General features: G+C 42.6%; 1 protein-coding gene across 1 annotated transcript in view; it reads right to left on the bottom strand.

The window, feature by feature from the left end:
• The window catches only part of rhobtb3 (Rho related BTB domain containing 3), a gene marked incomplete at both ends in the record, with an annotated part of 60,184 nt that overhangs the window by 21,106 nt on the left and 13,727 nt on the right, over positions 1-25,351 (bottom strand). The window contains 2 exons of the mRNA XM_079510592.1: positions 6,557-6,666; positions 22,662-22,864. Coding sequence (XP_079366718.1) covers positions 6,557-6,666; positions 22,662-22,864 — 313 coding nt within the window. The remainder of the gene's footprint in view (positions 1-6,556; positions 6,667-22,661; positions 22,865-25,351) is intronic.

Below are 25,351 nucleotides of genomic sequence, written 5' to 3'. Positions count from 1 at the left end.
CTGCGCGTCACCGTATCACATTAACATCACTTGACCTTTCTCTGTCAAATGGAAGCGCGTGGAAGTGCGGCTTCTAGCAGCGTAAAGCGTGTTTGGGTCAACGCTGCCAAGGAGAGTAACAAAACACTACAGCAAATTACTACAGTAAACATTGTCACTCGGCCCGGCCGCTGTTGTTGGATCGGCTAACCGAACTTTTTGCCATCTTTTGGGCGGGAACCCCTTTTGGTGTTAGCATTGTTATGCTTTAGCTATTGAAAAATAGCAGACCTACAAGCTCGTAGCGCGCCACTCGGTGACGCGCTATGAGCTTGTAGATCTGCTATTTTTCAAACATTTTTGAAAAATCGAAGAACCACTGACATAGAAACATAGCTTTTTCAGAAAACTGTCAGGATGTAGACAGGGATTGGAGGATGCCTTTGCTGCGAGCAGCAACCATTATATCAAATCCTCCTGACAGGATGCATTATGGATGTATTGTATGTACAGTACAGGCTATGTATTTATGTAGGCTGTGCATGTACGTATTAGGGCCGGGACTTTAACGCGTTAATTGAGATTAATTAACTACAGAAAAATTAACGCGTTAAAAAAATTAACGCATTTAATCGCACCTTTTTTTTCCACCGCGGAACGTTTCTCACTGGGTGCGTTTCTAGTAGTACTGAATAGGCTGCGGCACGCGAGCAGCAGCAGCAGCAGCAGTTGTTCACTAGGCTACAGCTCCGTCAGAAAGCCCAAACCCAAATGAATCGAATGAAGAAGCCGCTTATATCGCTTTTGCTCCATGGATGGGACATTTAGATGTAAAAGCTATCGGATGGACGCGTGGATAGCGGCATGGCTGTGTGCAATGTCAGAAGGAAAGGATCCATTTATGAGCAACGTTAGCTTCTATGCTAGGCTTGCTAGCTGCTTCAGTTTAACATGTCTCACAGACCACCGGAGACGCGGTGATTTCACCACAGCACGAAGCTGTCAAGCTGTCCTCGATGCGAAACATACTGAAGTAGCAAGCGTGGGTCAGCCCCAACCTCATGTGAAATGTTACCCCCATAATAAAGTTGTTCTCATGCCCCGCCATGTAAAGCACATTTGAGTATTCATATACACACTGAAGACACTATATAGGCACTTGCTGCTCTTGTTTATCTGTTGGGATAAAAAAGTTGTATTGCTTAAAGGGGAATACCACTCATTTTCAACATTTTTCTATGGAGTTGTGTGCACTGGAAATAATAAAGTCCCCCCATTATGTGTTGCCTATAGAACTGGAGGTCTGAAAAAAACAGTAACATTATGAAGTACATTTTTGTGATGTCACTGAGATGTACTTCATAATGTTACTGATTTTTTTCAGACCTCCAGTTCTAGGCAACACAGAATGGGGGGGACTTTATTATATCCACAACAACTCTAAGGTATATTAATGACAGTAAAATGTTGAAAATGAGTGGAATCCCGTAGTCACTATTCACTGGAATACCAAAAAACATTAAAAAAAAAAGGTTTCTCACTGTTCTCGGGTTGAATATTGATATGCGATTAAAATGCGATTAATCGAGATTAATTAACTACAAAGCCTCTGATTAATTAGATTAATTTTTTTAATCGAGTCCCAGCTCTAATACATTATGTGTTACTGTGTGTCTACCTGTCGACCTGCATGCCAAACGTTTCATGTTGGAGTATTTATGGTTTAGCCATGTAGACGTTTTTTCTGCACACTGCCTCAGGTCAAATACCTAGTTCCATCCAGATGCGTTGGTTGTGCACTGCACACACACACACACACACACACACACACACACACACACACACACACACACACACACACACACCATGCGACATGCCACCGGCTTGTCTCAAGCAACCATGTCACACATCCACACCAATTAGGGCAGTGATTCTCAACCTTTCCCAGCAAGCACGGTCAGCACCTGGACAAATTAGTGACGTCTCCATTGGGGCCAGATCAAGTCAAACCCAACACTAGTCAGATCTGGCCCAGAATATCACCTGATTTCAGCCAACATGAATTCTGCCCACTAAGACGGGCGTCCAGAGAGAGTTCGATCGAGGCCAGATCAACTTATGTCATATCATAACTAGTCAGTTCTGGCCCAGAATAAACTATATTATTGGTGAAGACGTCCTGGAAATGACGTAAAGATCATCCACATATGGGCTGTGATCTGGCCTAGTCCTGAAATCCTGAATGTCACCGGAGGACGTCATCATGACGTCATTCGGCTTTCTGGGTTATCATTTCAAAGACGCCGACTGTTGATATGCATTAGGCCATGGACCTTTAATCATTTGATAACATTTTTGTGATAAATCACTGTCAGCATTATTCATTTTCTGTCATTTTTAACCTGAAACGGACACATAACTACTAGGGATCCATGCCCATCAAACCATCATCATATATTTTTGACCCAATCCCTGCCACTCTTTTTAAGAATGTTTTTAACAGTATCTCATCCATAGTCCTGCAGATAATAAACACATCCCTAGCAACAGGAGTCTGTGCAGAGGTACTCAAAACAGCCATCATAAAACCACTACTGAAAAAGCCCAACTTGGATAGCAACAACTTGGAGAACTACAGACCCATATCAAACCTCCCATTTCTGAGCAAAATCCTTGAAAAAGCAGTATTTCTACAATTAAATCAATTTATCACAGATAACAATATCCTAGACCCTCTTCAATCCGGATTCAGGGCAAATCACAGTACAGAAACAGCACTGACAAAAATAGTCAGTGACCTCAGAGTCAACATGGATGCTGGGAAGGTGTCGGTGCTATAGTCCTCCTGGATTTAAGCGCGGCATTTGACCTGGTAGACCACAACATACTACTCCATCGTCAATATAAAAATATTGTTGGGCTAAATGGTAAAGTCCTAAACTGGCTACGAACCTACATCACAGGGAGACAATTCTGTGTTCGCCTGGGAGACAGTGTATCTGGCAAACATGCTGTCCCCTTTGGTGTCGCTCAAGGGAGTAACCTTGCGCCCCTATTATTCTCTCTCTATATGCTCCCGCTAGGAGACATCATTAGAAAGCACAACGTTAATTATCACTCATACGCAGATGACACACAATTATACATTTCTATAGAACCTCACAACACAGATGCAGTAAACCACCTCACCGCCTGCCTCAGGGATATAACCGACTGGATGAGCGCAAACCTATTAAAACTAAACGAAAATAAAACAGAGGTGCTACTAGTAGGCCCTAAGATGAAAAGAGATCAGGTGATGAACTCTCTAGGACATCTAGCCGCGTGGGTCAAACCACAAGTAACCAGCCTCGGAGTGATAATAGATTCAGACCTCAATTTCACATCCCACATCAACAAAATAACCAAAATTGCATTTTTTCATCTCAGAAATATAGCCAAGATACGACCCTATCACAACCAGATGCTGAAAAAATCATCCATGCTTTTGTCACTAGCCGCCTAGATTACTGCAACGCTCTATTCACAGGATTACCAAAAATGGCCATAGACAGACTACAACTCATACAAAACTCTGCTGCTAGATTATTAACGAAAACATAGAAAAGAGAACACATCACACCAGTCTTGCACACCCTCCACTGGCTTCCGGTCTCCCATAGAATAGATTTTAAGGTACTACTCATAGTTTACAAAGCACTCAACAGCCAAGGCCCTGCATACATAACAGATTTCTTACCATCATACACTCCATCCAGAACATTAAGATCCTCAACAGCAGGTTTACTAACCACAAAAGAAAAAAATAAACCACGAAATAAAATAGGAGAGGCCGCATTCTCTTTTTATGCACCAAAATTATGGAACACAATTCCGCAGGAAATCAGAGAGGCCAACTCCACCAACATTTTCAAACAAAAACTAAAAACACACCTCTTCAGATTAGCCTTCTCCACCCTACCGTAGCACTTTATTGAGGCTTCCCATCATGTATTCTATTTTTATTAATTATTATTATTTTTTCTCTAACAAATACCTTAAATGCTTGACCTTCTCATGCCTATTTTTATCTCGATGTCTGACTTTATGCACATTCACTGTCTTGTCTTGTCTTGTCTTGTCTTGTCTTGTCTTGCATTGTGTTTGATATAACCTATGACCTAACTGTAAAGCACTTGATGTATGTCCTGCCTGTGAAGCACTTTGAACTGCAACCCTGTATGAAAGGTGCTATATAAATAAAGCTTATTATTATTATTATTATTATTTAACTGTCGTGGTGGTGCATGGACCATGTGAGCATGCCGGGTTCGAATCCGACGTTGATGTGCAAGACCTTATTCTCATATATCTTCTATTTCTTGTCTCTCTACATGCACTGACCAGCATTATGCTCCCAAAAAACAAACATAAAGGAGTGGCTGGTGTCCCCGTGTGCATCAGACGAGGCAGGTGGTTGTCTAACCTGACAGTTTGGTTTATTATTTAAGGACCTGAGGCCGATTCTAAAAAAGAATGTCTTCTAAAAACAGTTTTCTGAAAAATGTTTCTATGGCAGTGGTGCTCAACCTTTTTCATGTCAAGGACCCCCAGAATTATCTGTACTTGGCCGCGGACCCCCATTTGAATATATGTTGTTCCAGGGACCACCAGAAGCCTTCACTGTGAAAGAATATATATTCAAAGATTTGCACCACATTTTCAAGATTTTTAAAAAACAGCAGATCTACAAGCGTGTAGCGCGGCACTCGGTGCCGTGCTATGAGCTTGTAGATCTGCTATTTTTCAATAGCTAAAGTATAACATAATTGCGAATTCAGTGAGCCCTAACTATGGAAGCCAGGCAGAACCTGTCTGTCTGTCTGTCTGTCTGTCTGTCTGTCTGTCTGTCCAGGCAGAATAAGCGCAGTTAGCTGTCTAACGTATGTGTGTGTGTGTGTGTGTGTGTGTGTGTGTGTGTGTGTGTGTGTGTGTGTGTGTGTGTGTGTGTGTGTGTGTGTGTGTGTGTGTGTGTGTGTGTGTGTGTGTGTGTGTGTGTGTGTGTGTGTGTGTGTGTGTGTGTGTGTGTGTGTCAGACTGCCACAACAGCGCTTCGTTGTCTAACTACTAACGTGTGTGTACCACACATAGCTTGCAATTTATGAGCTGCGTTCGCTTCCCTCGTTCGCACGTCTTACTTGTGCTTAAGACACCAAAAGGGGTTCCCGTCCTGAATGGGTTAAAGATACAGTACAATATGTACAGTGTTATCTCTCCAAATGGAGAGGGAAGTGCAAACAATCAGTAAAGATGAACGCACACATCTCCAATCCTGCTGTGCACCTTCTGTCGCGCTGAATGTCGTGATTGATCAATCAGTAAACTGAGCATTCAATTAAATTGTTGAATGCTCAACAACCAAGGGAGCGTATTAACATACTCTACCGATACAGATACAACTAGAAAAAGTGCCCTTCCGGGCACAGGTCTCCACCAGTGTGTGTGATGTTTGGCAAAATGTGTAGGAGTAATATATAAACGTGTGTGTGTGTGTGTGTGTGTGTGTGTGTGTGTGTGTGTGTGTGTGTGTGTGTGTGTGTGAGAGACGCGGCTTGGCCTGTTGTAGCGCCACCATGAGGCTGATTCGAAAACTGTCAAGTGGCATTTCTTCCTCAGCCTAGTGGGAATATGCATGCACAGTTTCACCGCAATCGGACGCTGCGTTGAGTAGTTGTGGCGATTTGTACAAAACGGGTACAAAGCAGGCTACTCCTGAAAAGTTTAGAAGCCAATCGTAGCCAATGAGGGTGGATTATGATAAATCAAACAAACCCGTCTTGATCACATGACTATGGAGAACATGTGTACTGATTTGCGTGAAATTTGGATAAAATCTGAAGGAGTAATATTAGAAAATGTGTTTTACATATGTCGGCCTCCTGGTGGCGCTATAAAGAGCAGATGTGAAAAATTCCAGGCAAATGTTTTTCCTTGGCCTCTAGGGAGTTGGCATACAAAGTTATCCACAGATCCATGCAGTTAGAGGTAAAAACACTTTTCGGCCAGTTATAGCGCCACCATGAGGCTGAGTTGAAAATGTTCATGTGGCATTTCTTCCTCGGCCTAGTGGGAATGTGCGTGCACAATTTCACGGAAATCACATGATGTGTTCATGATTTGCAGCATTTTGTTTGAAACTGAGCACTCCTGCGAACTTTGGAAGCCAATCTTAGCCAATCAGGATGGAGTCTGAGAAATCTGAAAGACCTGTTTCGTTGAATGGCTCTAGAGAGACTGTGTACCAATTTGTGTGATGTTTGGACAAAATCTGTAGGTGTACTGGAAAATGTGGGGCAGAGGTTCATCGTTGGCATCCAGGGAGTGTGTGTGCAAAGTTTGGCATCGACCGGGTTAACGGTGCCGGAGATTAGCTGGTAACAGACGGACGGAAGGACACACACACGGACACACGGACACACACACACACACACGGACGGAGTGCAAAACATACTCTCTCCCCATGCCTTCGGCCTGGTGGAGACAATGATATGTTCAAATAATGTTTATTCATTATTGCAGCTTTTTAATTTCGCCTCACCTTTTCTTTACCCACAAAAGAGCGTATGCGTTCCATGAGTTGAGACACCGCCAGCGTGCTCTTCAGTTTCTCTTCCAGGGCCTCCTGTAGATGCTCCCACTCCCACGCACCTACAACGCAGAAACAACACACACGTTCTGTACACTGACTACCACACACTATGCATTATGTGTACACGGACCAAAACATCACAAACACACATGTTTCTCCTTTCTAGCATGGCAGCGATGAACGGAGAACGGAGATGAACGGAGAACACAGGTGATAGACATTAGACACCCCTTGCATGGCCACGTAGCACCCCCACGCAGGCTCCCATCTAGAGCCGGTTTCGTGCAGACAGTCTTGCCCCTCCAGACAACCAAACAAGCATCAAGGGCCAACATCTGGCAAGATGAATGGCAAAGTGACACGCATGCTCTTGAATGGCTGGACTGGACAGAAGAATTAACACCAACAGAAAGCCTTGGGGGCGCCCGCTGGCCAAGTGGTCCAGGCGCATGCCACATATAGGCTCTGGCCTGACAGCGAGTTTCGTGTTCGAGTCCCATTCATAACGACCTTAGCTGCATGTCTCTCCCCTTCTCTCTCTCTCTCCCTCTTTCCTGTCAATCTCCACTGGATACTATCAATAAAGGCAGAAAAGCCAAAAACAAATTGTAAAAAAAAAAAAAAAAAAAAAAAGCCTCGCTAGTGGCCACAACCTTGGCTGGACAACCTGGAAGTCAAAGCCCTGATGAAACCTGGCAGAACCCACCCCATCAGCTGTGGCCTCTGTGCCCGATATTGGCAGAACGACATCTGAGATTGCTGCGGACTCGAAGAAGAAGAAGAAGAAGCGGTTCTCAAACTTTCTCACGTCAAGGAGCCCACAAATTGCTACAAATTTGTGGACCCCACCAGCTGAAACTATTTTGTGCAAGACCCCTAAAAGTGTTGTGTTAAAATGTTTAAAAAATATTCCTAAATAACTGTATTTATATATTATACGCCTTTCTCTTCTGCCAGATTTCTAATAACTGTTAACGTTAACCGTTAACGTTTTAAAATGCGTTCTAAAAGAACTAAGGGCAGCCGATAATAGATGTTAAAGGCAGCAGCGTTTATGTATTTATAAATATGTATATATAAATCTGCCTGCGTGTCTGTCTAGAACAGGACTGCCTGTCACTCAAGACGGCCGTAGGGGCGTGCTTGGATGCAAGGGCACACCCTCTGCCGGTTTTTGCAGTGCGGTACGGAAAAATGACAACTTCCAGGAGCAGTTCAAACGCTGGAAGCCCCGCTTCCGCCTAGGCAGTCTCCGCCTTAGGTTGTGAGTGACCAGACTTTTCTCTTTGCAGATGAGTAAGGCTGGGACCAAGCCCCCAGTGAGGCTCTCCAACGTTGAAGCACTGCAGGCCCTATTGGTAAGAGGTGGGACTGCAGGCGGACCCGTGGAGTTATGACGAGGAAACCCTGTGCAGCTGGGGTTTAACATTGAGTGCCCGTTTGCACTTCCGTGTTCTTCCGGGTGCTTCAAAACACCACTGAGCAACTTCCACTGAAATGAATAGCGGGCGGGCGGGGCTATCGCTCCGGTTCAGTCTCTATCCTTTTAATACTCTATGGCTGGGACAGAGGCTATGGTCCATTGCAGTGCTGATTTGGAGGGTGGAGCCAGAGTTAATCAGCAGAACGAGAGACAACCTGGCCAGTGTCTCTCAAACTATAAAAGCCCTGCTCTGTTCATGCTTTTTCCTCAATCCTCCTCAGACTCAGGCTGCAGGAGCAGCCACAGAAGAGCACCTTTGTTTCTAATTGCATTTTGTTAGTTAAAGCTGGGCAACATGTTTCCCTGCCTGATTTGGAAACACATTTTTAAGATTTAATTCCCCAGAATAGGTATGCCGGGGTTCCAAGGGGTTAACCATTCTAAAATGGCCATGGCCTCTTGAGGCTTATTGCTTCATTATGAATCTGTCTGGTCTTTAGTCCAATGGAAGAAAATCACCTGAATTTGACCCCCACACTTGAAAATATATATAATTTGCATCATATACAGCACATTCCCAGTACAAGTAAGAACATTCGTTTAAATGGCCAAGTACAGCCCTGCAGCTTTGAGGGCGTGGAACACTAGCCTGGCGGGGCCAGACTCATAGCAAGGATTCACTGACGCTTCCTCGCTATGAGTCTGGCCCCGCCGGGCTAGTGGAACACTGTACTGTATCTCTTCTCATCAAGCAGAACCATTGAGGGAAGGCTGGCCTTCAAGCACATGACTGGACACTAACACTTTCATCATCATCATCATCATCAGTTCATAATGGCTGTATTTCAGCTGATCGAGGGATTGGAGTCTTGCAACACATGGTGCTGCCTGTGTATAATGACTGCAGAGTTGAGACCTCACATGCTGCGATCACGGATTAGCTCAATAGCTGTGGCCAGGATTAGAAATGAAGGATGGGCTCACAGGTGGAATGTTATGCATTGGCAGGATGGGATGGGATGGGATGGAATGGAATGGAATTACGTGACTGAACGTGGCAGTATCTCACTCCTCTGGGACAATCTCACTCGAGTCAATTCTGTCTGTGTCTGTCTGTGTGTTTCTATGTGCAGGGCGTTGCTGAAAATGAGCACTTGTGCTCAGCGTACTACCCTGGGTAAATAAAGTAAAAAAATAAAATAATCCAATGTTCTGGGTTCAGTTATTTTTGTGCTCTCTCACACACACACACACACACACACACGCGCGTGCGCGTAAGCGCACGCACAACAACAAACACACATGCACACATCAACACTGGGCGTCTTTCTTCTCTATGTGAAATGCATATGCACAGTTGCACACTGGGCGAAAACAAGCAGAGCATGCAGAGGCGTACGGTACTAACCCAGTGGGCACGCTCAGTAATTTAACGCTGCAATATATACAGAGAGACACAGTCGCATGGAGTTAGCAGCACGGCGGTGAAAGTCCCCGCCTGTGTACTGTCTGCATTCAGCCAAGTAAACAAACCCTCCAGCAGGGAGATCCAGGACACATGATGGGGGGGGGGGGGGGGGGGGTTGCACTGACCAGTGACCATGTGTGTTCACGCGCGCGTTCCATGAGAATGTGACAGTGGAGTTGTGCGTGCTTCCCTTTTTTCAAAATGTTCACGCGCACACACACACACACACACACACACACACACACACACACACACACACACACACACAGTCACACACACACACACACAGATACACACACACACACACACACACACAAACAGTCACACAGTCACACACACAGAGATACACACACACACACACACACACACACACACACACACACACACACACACAGATACACATGTCTAATATGAGGGATATTACTGTGGTCATATTATTCCAACCCCCTGCTGCCAAAACAGTGAGCTCATCCTTCAGCACTTAATACAATTTACAATTAATAATCTATCCCTATTTTGTCATGTCATTATAGGCGTGACGTTGAAATAACAATTGATATCTCAGATCTACAACCTCATAATGCGTTGTGAGGATAGTAGTCTCGAGACAGACTCGTTGTTGACCAGTCAAAGGAAAGGAGGGTGCTGTTTTTCCTTTGTTTTTTGACGATGGGTTCTCAGATGAGGCGCCTCAAACTGTGACTCCGCCCACAACCGGGGGAAGTTGTGATTTGCGCTCGTTCACTGCAATGCAATTTGCGGCATTTTCAAAACAATATTGAGCAGAGTAGCGATTATCAAACGTATTTGCAATGCCATACGTTGAAAGATCTGTTGCCCGTGGACAAGGCACGCTACCTCCGCAAGTTAGATAGCATCGGCATAGATGTTTGTCCGTATGTGATTAAGGATTGGACCAAGTTGCATTGGCAGCCATAGAAAATTCTTACCCCAGGCTAAAACCGGATGTGACGTTTTTGGGCGTTCCTGTCTAGCGTGGTGTCAGTGTATATAGTGACCAGGATAGTAACCAGGGTACTGCTGACACAAGGATACTGATGGCAGGATACTGTCACAAGATACTGAACATGATACTGACATCAGCATACTGGCACTAGTACTCGCATACTGACACGTGGCACCACAAATAATCAAATATTAGGCATGTCTGACCATTTATGTGTTATGCAGTAATGTAGAACTACAAACGTAAACTATCTTTAAATGGGGGACCGTAGGCTATAGCCCAATTCAGGTCAAACCTGGGGGTCCTTCAAATTAAACTGGTTGAGAATCACTGCTAGAGCCGTAAAAATCTTCTCTTATGGGGGTTCCTTGGTGTATATTTTCTAATGGGGGTCTGCAGGCTAATCAGTGTCCATTTGGGGGTCCTTGACATGAAAAGGTGTGGGAACCACTGGTACACATATACCATATATTGGTGTTATTTTTATGCTATGTTGATGAATTGATACTTAGGACCACAATGGAAACAACAAGTCCTCAGGACTTTGGTTGCTACCCTTTAAGCCCAAATGTATGACTGTACCCGTGCTGTTTACATTTCTGACTAATAAAGTATTCAATCAATCAGTGGCTGATTAAGTAAGTAGCCTGGCCGAGCCATGAGGCCCATAGGGCAGGAGCCTATCTCCTGTTTCTGTAGCGTGAGGCAGCTTGATGTACAAGTACACCCCATGGACATGACGCTAGTATGTCACAGGGACTTACCCCCAATCCAACCCTTGATGCTGAGTGTCAAGCAGGGAGGCACTGGGTCCCATTTTTACAGAGTCTTTGGTGTGACCCGACCTCCCAGTCTCAGGGCGGACACTCTAACCACAAGGCCACTGCACTGGTTAAAGTCAGTGGCTGATTAGCTATATCAATTTATTTATTTTTTATTTAACCTTTATTTAACCAGTACCACATGGAGACTGAAGTATTTTGAACAAGTGTCAACTGGCCAAGAGAAGAGACAAAATAAGTAACACAGCTCTGCCAGCTCTGCCAGTAACGCTCATAAATACAGAACCCACTACCAAAGAAGCTCAAAGGGAGAACAGGGACATATAATGCAACCAATAAAGGCTAATACATAAAAACTAAGCAACGAAATTTGCTAATAAACCCAAAAGCAAGAGAACCAACAGGAGCAATGTTTGGGAATCCTTTTAAAGCTCACTAAAGGAATCACAGAAGCCAGTTTGAGTCTGGTCTGTAGGTCATTCCAAGACCAGGGTCCAAAAAAAAGCAAGGCTTTTTTTCCCCCAGCCTCAGATTTTATTGGAGGCACGATCAAACACATGCCCAATAACATGCATGCTCCTGGAAATTATTGTAATCATGGATAATTGTTCCATTGAATTGGTTCTTTTTTTCATGGAGCAATTTGACCAGCTGTGAAGGCCGTTGAAAAGCTACAGCGATTATGCCTGAATTACCTCGCTCTCTCTCGAGTCAGAATCAGCTTGTCACATCACAGTTTTACAGAAGTTAACCCATGTTGCACGGGAACCCCTTTTGGTGTTAGCATTATGTTATGCTTTAGCTATTGAAAAATAGCAGATCTACAAGCTCATAGCACGCCACCGAGTGGCGCGCTACGAGCTTGTAGATCTGCTATTTTTTTTAAATCGAAGAACGACTGACATAGAAACAGCTTTTTCAGAAAACTGTCAGGATGTAGAAGACATTTTTTGAATCTGATCTCAGGTCAAAATGGGTTAAGCAGTGGGTGTAATTCATTTTTGTGCATTGTTCCCATCATATTATTATTTTGTGGAAGGAGATCTAACAAAAGGAGGATCAAACAAGAAAAAACAAATTACAAATACGGAATAAATCTACATATTTACATGGTGCCTGAGATAAGATATGAAAGATGCGGAAAACACAAACACACACAGAGTGTACTGCAGCGGTTACTGTCACATTCAGTGAGGATTGTTTTATTACCTTTGGAGCATACGCCGGTTTGCAGGGTACTATGTTCCCATATACAATCACTATGTTCCCATATACAATCACTATGTTCCCATACAATCACTATGTTCCCATACAATCACTATGTTCCCATATACAATCACTATGTTCCCATACAATCACTATGTTCCCAATGTTACAATCGCTATGTTCCCATACAATCACTATGTTCCCATATACAATCACTATGTTCCCATACAATCACTATGTTCCCATACAATCACTATGTTCCCATACAATCACTATGTTCCCATACAATCACTAAATCACTATGTTCCCATACAATCACTATGTTCCCATATACAATCACTATGTTCCCATACAATCACTATGTTCCCATACAATCACTATGTTCCCATATACAATCACTATGTTCCCATACAATCACTATGTTCCCATACAATCACTATGTTCCCATACAATCACTATGTTCCCATACAATCACTATGTCCCCAACTTCTCATACAATCACTATGTTCCCATACAATCACTATGTCCCCAACTTCTCATACAATCACTATGTTCCCATACAATCACTATGTCCCCAACTTCTCATACAATCACTATGTTCCCATACAATCACTATGTTCCCAACTTCTCATACAATCACAATGGGCCTGATTCACTAAGCTGTCCATAAATAGTGCCTAAATAAAGTGACTAAAGGGGTGTGTGTGTGTGTGTGTGTTTTCGATAAGCACAAACTGTCATGCAATTCACCAAACAGCGTGTACGTGTATTGATGTGTGTATCGCAGGTGCTCCTGATTTTTATCTGACAGTCTGAGACGCCTTCACGTGGAGAATCATTTGCATTTCTCCACGCCACATTTAAGACCATAAAATGCCACCGGAAACATCCTGTCAGAGGTAAAACGTCACCAGTCCTCAAAATGGACAGGACAGATGTATACAAGCTTAGAACACAGCGGGTCACACTTGACAACTTGTACATCAGCACAAGCAAACGTTAATAAAGTAAAAAGCCACCTCTCACGTGCAATGACAATAAGAAGTTAGTTTACAAAGTTTAACCTCACGAGTCACGACCAAAGGCTTGAAATGGATATCATAACTAAGCCCTTTCTACAGAACAATTGCTCACTCCTTTGCTGAGGTAAAAAGATGACGCTGGAATCCGCCAATATCTGATCATTTTTATCTGAGCTTTAATGTCCTACATCGGAATTGGAAATGGAGTAATAGACACTGCTAGATTTCATGCATAGCCTACTGTACCCTCATCAGATGGTAAGACTGTGTTCTTGTGATGCGGTCAATATTTTAAATAGCAGGACATTGGAGTTGGCATAAAAGCCCAATAGGCAAAACTTTGGCCACAGCAGTTGCAGAAAACAGGAAACACGCTGAGGGAACTAACTAAAAAGTTTAAATTGCCTGTCTATAATATGCAAACAAGCAATGGATCGTTTGACATATTTCTTTTTTATGTGTTGACAAATGTTGAGCACACATACCTGTACATACAGTACATACACATGTCTCACCTCACCAGGCCTACTGTACCTCTCATCTTATTCAGCACCCGCTCACTCAATCTCATAGCAAGAATGTATCTTCCCTTCACACCTCTCACTTGCAAAGAGAAAATTACAAATGCACAGAAGCACTAGCTGTCTAGCTCGTGTGCATGGTGGTACAAACTACATACATATTCTATCTATGATTGAACAAAATGCACACTTGTTCTTATTCGTACAGCCACTCGCACAGAGATTTAAACCAAGCCCTATAATCTTCCTCCACTTCTACTCATTCGTCCAGGCACACGCACGCACACACGCACGCACGCACGCACGCACGCACGCACGCACGCACGCACGCACGCACGCACCTTATAAAATAGTGTAATGTGTTGCATTTGTGCATGTGTCTGTGTGCGTGTGCACGTGCAAGTGTGCCCCCAGTGTGCGCCCACTAGTAAAGCCTGATTTATGCTTGCCGTTGTGAGCTTGTAGATCTGCTATGTTCTGTGCGCTGCACCGACGTGCAAGCGCAAATATAAAAGGTTTTTAAGAGTTGCTGACATGCCTGTTGAGGAGGGGCAGCCGGCAGTTATGAATCATCCTCACAGCACTCAGACCACTGGGACAATGTGTGAAAGAAAACCTTCCAGTGACTCAAAGTATTATGCGGCACGGCAGAGCACTGCAGAGCTAGTCTATCTAAACCGTTGACTGTGGAGAATTTCAGTTCACCCCTCAAGTCACTCAGAATATCATTAGTTTGTCTAACCGGGCTTGATGAGAGCTTAAATTACGGTACATCATTCACAGGCCGGAAGCGAAAAGTGCTACAGTAGGCATTTATAATACCGACGGACAGTATGACTATGTTTTATGTCTATATAATTACTTACCATGTCTGTATAAAGCATATACACAAATATCCTGCTTTTTTAGTGGCTGAAATATATTACCTTCATTTAGCTGATGAATAACAGACATAAACGGAATCACTGCGTGTGTGTGTGTGTGTGTGTGTGTCTGTGTGTGTGTGTGTGTGTGTGTGTGTGTGTGTGTGTGTGTGTGTGTGTGTGTGTGTGTGTGTGTGTGTGTGTGTGTGTGTGAGCTGTGAGACCAATAAAATGATAGTAGTTCAACTAAACCATCGAGAGATGAGCCAATCCATGCTAAATCAATGTGTATACTATTTATTGGACCCTTTAACGAGCAAGAATGGCCCGAAACATCAAATAAAGTACTACCAGTATTGGTCGGCGAAACAGTATGACTGCTGCTACGCGATTAATGCTAGTTCCTGTCCTGGGATAAAATACTGCAGCTGTTTACCGTCAAGCCCTTTAGATGAGACTGATTTCTATCCCTCACCCTAATGCAACAAAGCAGCCATACTCTCTCTGCCACAGGCGCGGCGGGTACGATTTATAACACACCTAAAGCACCCAGAGAGATAATTTAAGTACTTTTGTGGGACGGAATTCAGTAAGTAGTTCAGTAGTTCCGAGCAGATTGCTACAACCCGCAGCTGAAGCACAAAGAATGCTGGAGGCTCATATTCATTCAACATCAAGCAGTCAACAGTATAGCAACAACTGAAGGCTTAAAAGTTAAAAGAAGTGGTCCGCACACAGGCTTTGCTACCAACAGTGTTTATTTGTGTTATAAACACCATTATCACCTGATGAAGGCCGTTCACGGCCGAAACGTTGTGTCCTAATTTATAATGGTCACAAATACTGTGACCATTATAAATTACCATTATAAATTATAAATTACATTATAAATACAGGCTTTGCTCCACTGTTGGAGCAAAGCCTGTGTGCGGACCACTTCTTCACTGCTACCTTTGTCCAGCACCAGCCAGGAACTGGATGTGCGGAAGCCACCTGCTTTTCTAGCCCATTAAAAAAAAACTCGAAAATTCTCGAAAAAAAATCTTCTAAATCCTCCAGTTTTCTGAAATAAATATTTTCACGATTTTTCAAAAATAGCAGACCAACAAGCTCGTCGCGCTATGAGCTTGTAGATCTGCTATTTTTCAATAGCTAAATTATAACATAATGTTTAAAACACCAAAAGGGGTTCCCGCCCAAAATGGGTTAACCAACATGTTAGAGCCACTTGTTAGACTGTCTAACAAGTTCAACTTCAACACAAGACATTGAGATAAACTTCAATAAATGTATTTTCTTGTACCATGTCCATGACTCACAGATCATAACAGCAAAGGGATTGTCTGACAATGAAATCGCAGCAAAATCATTCAGTGAATTATTCATATCGTAGGAGATTATATTAGTCGCCGTAATTACCCCGGCCGACAGAGTTGTATGGGGATTATGTTTTCCCCCCCGAACAATTCAATCATAGATTTTCTTGAACCTTGATGGCAGTGATTAGTAGGGCTGCCCCAAAGAGAGGATCAACTTTTGGGGTTGACAAGGTCAAAGGTCAAGGTAACAATGAAGTCAAGTAGTAGAGGAGGCTGAATAAACAGTCAAAAAGGACATCTAAACCTATAGGCTGGGTGCTGGATCACATCTAAACCTATAGGCTGGGTGCTGGATCACATCTATACCTATAGGCTGGGTGCTGGATCACATCTAAACCTATAGGCTGGGTGCTGGATCACATCTAAACCTATAGGCTGGGTGCTGGATCACATCTAAACCTATAGGCTGGGTGCTGGATCACATCTAAACCTATAGGCTGGGTGCTGGATCACATCTATACCTATAGGCTGGGTGCTGGATCACATCTAAACCTATAGGCTGGGTGCTGGATCACATCTAAACCTATAGGCTGGGTGCTGGATCACATCTAAACCTATAGGCTGGGTGCTGGATCACATCTAAACCTATAGGCTGGGTGCTGGATCACATCTAAACCTATAGGCTGGGTGCCGGATCACATCTAAACCTATAGGCTGGGTGCTGGATCACATCTAAACCTATAGGCTGGGTGCTGGATCACATCTAAACCTATAGGCTGGGTGCTGGATCACATCTATACCTATAGGCTGGGTGCTGGATCACATCTAAACCTATAGGCTGGGTGCTGGATCACATCTAAACCTATAGGCTGGGTGCTGGATCACATCTATACCTATAGGCTGGGTGCTGGATCACATCTAAACCTATAGGCTGGGTGCTGGATCACATCTAAACCTATAGGCTGGGTGCTGGATCACATCTAAACCTATAGGCTGGGTGCTGGATCACATCTATACCTATAGGCTGGGTGCTGGATCACATCTAAACCTATAGGCTGGGTGCTGGATCACATCTAAACCTATAGGCTGGGTGCCGGATCAAAATAAAGTCACAATGAAGAAATGGAGAAATCCGCACACCAATTGATGCTCCCAAGATATCTTTACTGGTAAAGATATCTTGGGAGCATCAATTGGTGTGCGGATTTCTTCATTTCTTCGTTTCTTCAACAATGAAGTCAAGGGCACGGTCAAAACGTTTAGGTGAAAATCACATATTTTGATAGTTGCATAATAATAATAATATATTTTATTTATAAGGCGCCTTTCAGGGCACTCAAGGTCGCCGTACAGGTTAAAACAGTTAATACAAAAACACAGTTAAAAGCAAAACAAAACTAAGGCACAGCTTGCAGCACAAGCATATGAATGGCCTTGAATGTATGGAGAAGGATCTCGTTGGCGAAGGTATGCACTATTGTGGGGGCAGACATTCTGTGAAAATAACAGATCTACAAGCTATGTGTTGTGTGAGCTTATATATTTTGGGGAAAGAGATTGGTGGGTGTAAACAGATTGGTGGCTGTAGAGGGAAAAAGGAGTGCCTAGTATAGACCACTTGGAGAATATGGTTAATATACGGTAAAGGCTATATAGTAGTAGTTCATTACAACATGGAGTCTACACAAGAATGCTACGAAGGTGTCACATGGACGGACAGCATCAGAAACGTGGACCTCTGGCCTGGGCCGTGGCTCAGCGGTCCAGGCACCTTGGCCGGTTGTCTGAGTCTGGCAGTGTGCCGCGGGTTCGACTAACGATCCCGACGGCCTTTACTGCATGTCACTCTCCCATCTCTCTCCCCCATTTCCTGTGAGCCTACTGTCTGTCCCTCTATAAAAAATAGAAAATAAAGGCGAATGCCGCAAAAAAAAATGTGGACCTCTATGGGGACCTATACCACGGGTCACGGACAAAGTCAGAGAGAGAAGGATGAGGCTGGCAGGGCACTGCGTCAGGCACCCAGAACTTGAGGCAAGTAAATTGACTCCCAGGGCAAAGCCAGGAGGGGAAAGAAGCGTACCACCTACGTAGACGTACTTCAGCGCGACAGCTTATCTAACAACACTGCAGAGCTCAAGAACCTGATGTTGGATAGGAAATTGCAGAGGGCAGCGATCCAGGAATCCCGAGTTGGTGTTGGCTAGACCTCACTCTCGCTGTAACTATTACAAGAATCATTTCTACAAGAAAGTAGTCTCTGACTGCCTGTATAACCAACCAATGTGGTTAGTATGCAATGTTTACATTTGGAATGTTCTTCAACTTCCACATTGCTCAGTTCTTCCTGTAAAATGGTGCATTTATATATAAATGTATTATTTTTCTTTTCTGTATTCTTTTTCTTGTCTATTTCTCATACTTGGTGTAACAATCAAGCAAAATGTCATAAACCACAACTCTGAAGACGATTTCACTTTCCTCTCACACCAATCATCAAAGAATTTGATGCCCCCCCCCCCTCCCCCTCCCCTTCCACACACACACACACACACACACACACACACACACACACACACACACACACACACACACACACACACACACACACACACACAAACACTCACACACACACACACACACACACACACACACACACACACACACACACACACACACACACACACACACACACACACACACTGTTTCGCACGTATTTCTCTCTTTATAATATCTCCTCCATAACCACAAGGTTATGGAGGACTTTTCCCCAGACACATTCCACAATTGATTTTATCAGACGTCATACAGGAAAGTCAAATTTCAAACGTCAAGGATACAAACAACAAGAAAGTCTTTTGACTTATCTCCATTGCGGTCCTTGGTCTGGCACAAACAACATTGCAAGGAAATACACCCAGGTGAAAAATAAATATACTAAAGTATAGTACATTTATTATATAAATGTATTATTTTCAAAAAAATTAAGTTGTACTTAGTTGCACTAAAGTTGCACTAAAGATATATTTAAACATATTTTAAATATATTTTAATGTACTTTCCCCCCCGAAAAAAATACAATTTAATTACAAATAAAGTACAGCACAGTACACTTTTGCTGGTGTCATTAAGTATATTAAAGTATACTATCATTACATTTATAGTGCATTAACAATACATATCAGGTACTAAATAAATATATAGAGTATATTGCAATTATGCTTAAAATATACTATCAATGTATTGCAAATATACTTGTATTTGTTTAAAGTATACTATCAATGTATTACAAATATACGAGTATGTAATAAATTAATTTGAAGTATACTTTTAATAGTTTGAAGTAGTAATGTAATAATAACGCATTTAAACTCACTACAAGTACACAGACAATTAATTTAAAATATACTATTATTACAATTAAAGTATGTTTGTGTTGTAACATTATTATTACATTGCTAGTACACTTGAAACTATTGAAAGTATACTTCAAATTAATTTATAATATACTCCAAGTATATTTTGAGCATAATTACTATACTACTATTACTATATATATTTATTTAGTACAAATGAGTATATTAAATATACTTCTGAAAAGTATAAATTTGCATATATTCTTAAAAAAAGAATATGCCAAAAATTGTCATATTGTAAAGGCTTGAGGTATAGTTGCGGCCTGCAACAGCCATGACAACTCTTTGTTGGCGCAACCATCAACAACAAACCCAATCCAACAGATACTACACATACAGTATGAGAGAGACTGGCCAAATGAACAGACATTTACAGTCATGGTTTTACTAAACAAATTACATAAAACAACATAAATACCAAAAAACACTAACAAAACACTAAACACAATAAAATAACGCCAATATGCATTCTAATATTCACCACAAATAAGAACAATAACAGACAGTCCTTGGAACCCCAGTGCATGCTGGGAAATGGACTTCCTCTAGCCACTTATATAAGTATATTTTAATACACTCAAAATATAATAATTTAAAATATATTTTAAAGGAAAGGTACTTAAGTTGAACAAAAGATAAACATTATTTGAATACACTTTTAAAAATTACATTTGATATTTTTGTTTAGTACACTTAAAACAAATTACAAATTAATTTATGTTGACATTTAATGTGTATATATTCAATATATTTTGAATTTACTTAATAGCAATACATTACAAATATAATGTAAGAAATATATTTCTAATAGCATCCAGGAACATTCATGAATAGTATACTTAAAATAAAGTAGACTAAAGTAAACTTTAAGTGTAATGCTTTTTCTGTATACTTTGTCAGCATTATACTATAAATGCACTGATGAAAAATTTACTTTTATGAAGTATAATTAAGTGAAACTTCAATACATTGGGCATTAACAAACTTACACAAATGTATACTTGAACATATTTTGATTGTATTTGTGAAAAGTATACTTTTTATATGCATATTATAGTATATCTTAAGATAAGTGCATATTGAGGATACTTTCCTAGGAGTATACTGTATAAGAACTTCAAATACAATAGTTTAAAATATATTTAAAATTAAATGTACTTAAGTTCAACAAAAACTTAACATTATCAGAATACATTTTTGAAAAGTACATTTAATTGAATTAGAATTATGTTGACATTCAATGTACTTTCTAGAAATATATATTGAATGCACTCTGATTATATTTGTAAAAAAATGTATTGGAAAAAAATGTACTGTTAGCATGCTTTGACAAAAGTACCAATATACTTTTAGTACAAAAGTATACCTTCAGTATAATAAATGTACTAAAAGTATATTTTTAATATATTAAAATACATTACTTTTTCACCTGGGCATAAAGGCAATACAGTACACCAATACATAAAACAATCAAGAGCTGCACTACCTACAGCATAAATACATAGAATCGCAATATACTAATATAAGTGAACATACTATTCTGCAACATCTTCTAAAAGCCATGCCATTTGACCCTTATCTTAAAAAGGGGATGGCTGCTGATGCTCTTTATATTCAGGCCAGGGTAGCGAGTTCCAGCTCACTGCTCCTCCAAATCTAAATAAGCGTTTACCCGTGGGCATGGTCATTGGTCAGGTCTGCTACAGTATGCTGCCTCTGGTTAGGTGGGAATGGACCTCGCTACGCTACTGAAAAGGCTTACAAAGGTACACAGAGGCGCTGTTGATGTAGACCGTTATGCACCAGGTTCAGCTGTAGTTGAACTGACGTGGCTGCCAGAGGGAGTCAACCCAACTGTTTACAACATGGTCCCTCGCAGACAGCCCCAAGACAAGCCTGACCAGTCTATTTTTGAGAAACAGGCTTTTTTTCCGGCCACCGTACCATAGACATAAGCATATTCGAAGACTGGCCAAATCCAGAAACTTGCACTTTCCTGGCTATAGGAACTTAGTACACCTTCACCTTGCTAATGGTCTTAATACAAGAGCCATGATTTCACCACACCCACGCTGCGATCTAGCAGGCAACCGAGGTAGCTGACTGAGGGTTTAGCAGGGAAAGACTGGCCCCCAAGAGTAATGCTGGGTGAGGCCAGTTTGTGCAACCTGAGCTGGGAACAAAATAAAATATATTCCGTTTTGGCCATATGAAGGGATCATTTGTTGTCTGAGAGCCAAGTCTTAATGCTGTTGAATTCGTTGAGGCTAAGATGGCTGAGTCGTCCACGTACAAGAACAAATTGACAGAAGAAGCAGCTTGGAGGTCCTTTTTGAAATATTAAAAACAACAGGGGGCATAAAGACACTCCCTTGCGTGACACCGCAAATCACAGGCAGAACCTTTGAGAGATGGGATGGCAAGTCTGTGATTTGGTCAGAAAGATACGACATGACCCAATTTAAACCGTAAGAGCTTAGGCCTGAGGCTAGATAGTTTGTTAAAGAGTAAGACTGTCATAGAAGAGTAGAGGAAGGAGATCACAAGGAGATCAAAGTGCCCCTTACAGTCAATGTTGTTGTGGATTTCAGCATGACCTACAGTTATATGGTTTTCCTAGCTGTGCAGTGCTACAGAACTGACATTAACTGACCATGGTATATGGTTATTATACCACACCTATCAACCAATCAGACTGTGTGATTTAATTTGACCAAACGGTTTTCGAATCATTTTCAGCCTAGCAACTGGCCAGCCGGGGCGCCTGATGGAGGGGAAAGGAACTGGTCGGAATAACGTGTTCTTTCCACGCACTACGTCCGGCCGGGGAAACTCTCCCCTGTCAGGTGAAAAGAAGCAGCTTGGACTCCTCATGCATAGAAGGAAGCGTGAGGTCAGTCCGCTGCCCCCCCCCCCCCAGGTTGGCAGAGGAAGTGTGGCGCCCAGGATTACATTAGATAATATTGACACTGGGTGAAAAAATGGGTTACAAAATCGTGGGATAAAAATAAATAAAAGCCTAGCAATAGTTAATAGCTATTTTGCCACGTTTGACTAGGACATTTACCTCTGTACAGAAACATCAGCGTCTCCCACAAGCACAGACACAGGAGGGGGTCCTTCACCACCAGGCGAGAGAGGCGTCCAGCCTGGGGCCCGTCTGTCCTCGGCTGCATGTCCCCGTCGATTCCCCCGTCCCAGGTGGACAGCAGAGAGTGGGGGGGGCCTGCGTCCCGCTCTCGACACACACACCTCGACTGGGGTCGGTCCCTGCTCAGAACAAAGGTCCAGTTAGGTCATGGTTACAGAGCCAACATGCCAGCCACACATTCAGACAGTTAACGAGCTCTGTCACATGAAGAAACTTAAAGCAGTGGTTCTCAAACTTTTTCATGTCATGGACCCTAGTGTAAAAAGTGTAAAAGGACCTTGACATGTCAAGAACCCTAAAATTCATATGTATTAGGCTGTGAAGTGTGGACTCTCGAGAAGAGACGATTTGTGTACAAATAAATAAATTAATGATTATTAAATTATTCAAAAGATTCTATCAAGATTTGTTTTTTAAATGCTCAGAAATACCAGATGTACTGTACAACATTGTACATCTGCTATTAAATGGATAAAGTGGTTCAAATGATTGTAATGCTGTATTAACACATTTCGCTGGGGACACCCTGGACCCCACTTTGAGAACTTTTTAGTTAGTTAGTGTTTTACTGTGATTTTGTAGTATATATTTTAGTATTTTTGTAGTCTCTTAGCCAATCCCTGTCTTGATTTTGAGTTATGTTCACCTGTGCCCTGTTATCCCTGTGTGTATTTATACTCCCCTGTTTTTTGAGTTCCTTGTCAGTTCATTGTTGGATGTCTAGTGTGATGTTGCTTGTTCCTGGAGTTTGACAAATAAAACCTCCAGCATTTAGACTTCTCTGCCTCTGCGCCTCTCCTGTCCTGCATTTGGGTCCTATACCTTCTTGATTCACATCGTGACAAACGGTGTTCCAAAAATAAAAATCACACCCGTGTGAAGTAAGTGGTGCAACTCCGTGTGGGGGTCCCCGGCGGGGGAGAGTTCCAGACCAACAGGAACGCACCCAGAGGGGGTCCCTCTACTGTACCCTCCACTGTACTGTACTGTACTGTCACTGTACTGTACTGTACTGGCACACCCGGAATCACCATATATACAGTTAATATGTGCGTGTGTTTGTTAGGTTGCGCATAGGTGGTGAAAAACAACCATGCTGTTTTCGTGCTCAGACGCACCCAGCCAGCCAGCCACCCACCCAGCCAGCCACCCACCCACACACATAGTCACTTAAGGAAGTGGTTGCACCACTTAAAAAATTAGCACGGCGGTTTGACTCGTATGGATATGAAGCATCAACTGACGCCGATAAAACGTGACGGTATCAAATATGAGTGACTGACTATCGTAAACGATACAGAGCCACCTCCCTGACAATAGCACCAGGTTTGTTTATTTTTGGACCACAATTCTTCTATGAGACAATTCCCATATATGACCCAAGTCACCCAATATGATTTATTCTCCATAGAGAAATTACTTCTGTGACCCAGGGGATGAACGAGTGACGCCGGGACTTCGGTACTCTTCTACACAAACAAAGCAGATTCTGCCAGTGTAGTGTACTGCATAAATTTAGAACACCCAACACAGCAGTTTTGTTTTTCCATCTGTTCACAACAATTGCTAAAGGTATTATCATCCTTACTTACACGTGCAATAACTGACATGGTTTGGTCGCAAAATCATACCTTCCGAATCTTCTTCCTAATTATAATAGTAACATCAACATTTTTTATACATTTGTAAATTTATACACTGGCAGATTCCACTTTGATTGTGTTACTTTGTGTGCTAAAAGTCTGGGTTTGCATGTGTTTGGTCCGACGTACTAACAGTCCGACAGGCATTAGTTCGACACCCTACCCAAAACCCAAACCCTAAACCTATCCTCATAGGAAGCATGTTATCCCTGTGTGTATTTATACTCCCCTGTTTTTTTTGTTCTTTGTCAGTTCATTGTTGGATGTTGAAAGCCACCTGTTAGGTTTAACCTGCCACAGGTTAGTTTTAACCTGCCACACATGTCGGGAGCCACGGGTTAGTTTTAACCTGCCGTGCATGTCGGGAGCCACAGGTTAGTTTTAACCTGCCATGCATGTCGGGAGCCACGAGTTAGTTTTAACCTGCCGTGCATGTCGGGAGCCACGGGTTAGTTTTAACCTGCCACATCTTAGTTTTAACCTGCTGTGCATGTCGGGAGCCACGGGTTAGTTTTAACCTGCCGTGCATGTCGGGAGCCACAGGTTACTTTTAACCTGCCGTGCATGTCGGGAGCCACGGGTTAGTTTTAACCTGCCGTGCATGTCGGGAGCCATGGGTTAGTTTTAACCTGCCGTGCATGTCGGGAGCCACGGGTTAGGTTAGTTTTAACCTGCCGTGCATGTCGGGAGCCACGGGTTAGTTTTAACCTGCCGTGCATGTCGGGAGCCACGGGTTAGTTTTAACCTGCCGTGCATGTCGGGAGCCACAGGTTAGTTTTAACCTGCCACATCTTAGTTTTAACCTGCTGTGCATGTCGGGAGCCACGGGTTACTTTTAACCTGCAACGCATGCCGGGAGCCACGGGTTAGTTTTAACCTGCCACATCTTAGTTTTAACCTGCCACAGGTTAGTTTTAACCTGTCGTGCATGTCGGGAGCCACAGGTTACTTTTAACCTGCCAC

This window comes from Electrona antarctica, assembly GCF_951216825.1.
Source record: "Electrona antarctica genome assembly, chromosome: 9".
NCBI classification, from domain to species: domain Eukaryota; kingdom Metazoa; phylum Chordata; class Actinopteri; order Myctophiformes; family Myctophidae; genus Electrona; species Electrona antarctica.
Note: the sequence above shows the minus strand (reverse complement) of the source record. Positions and strands in the feature narration are given on the sequence as shown.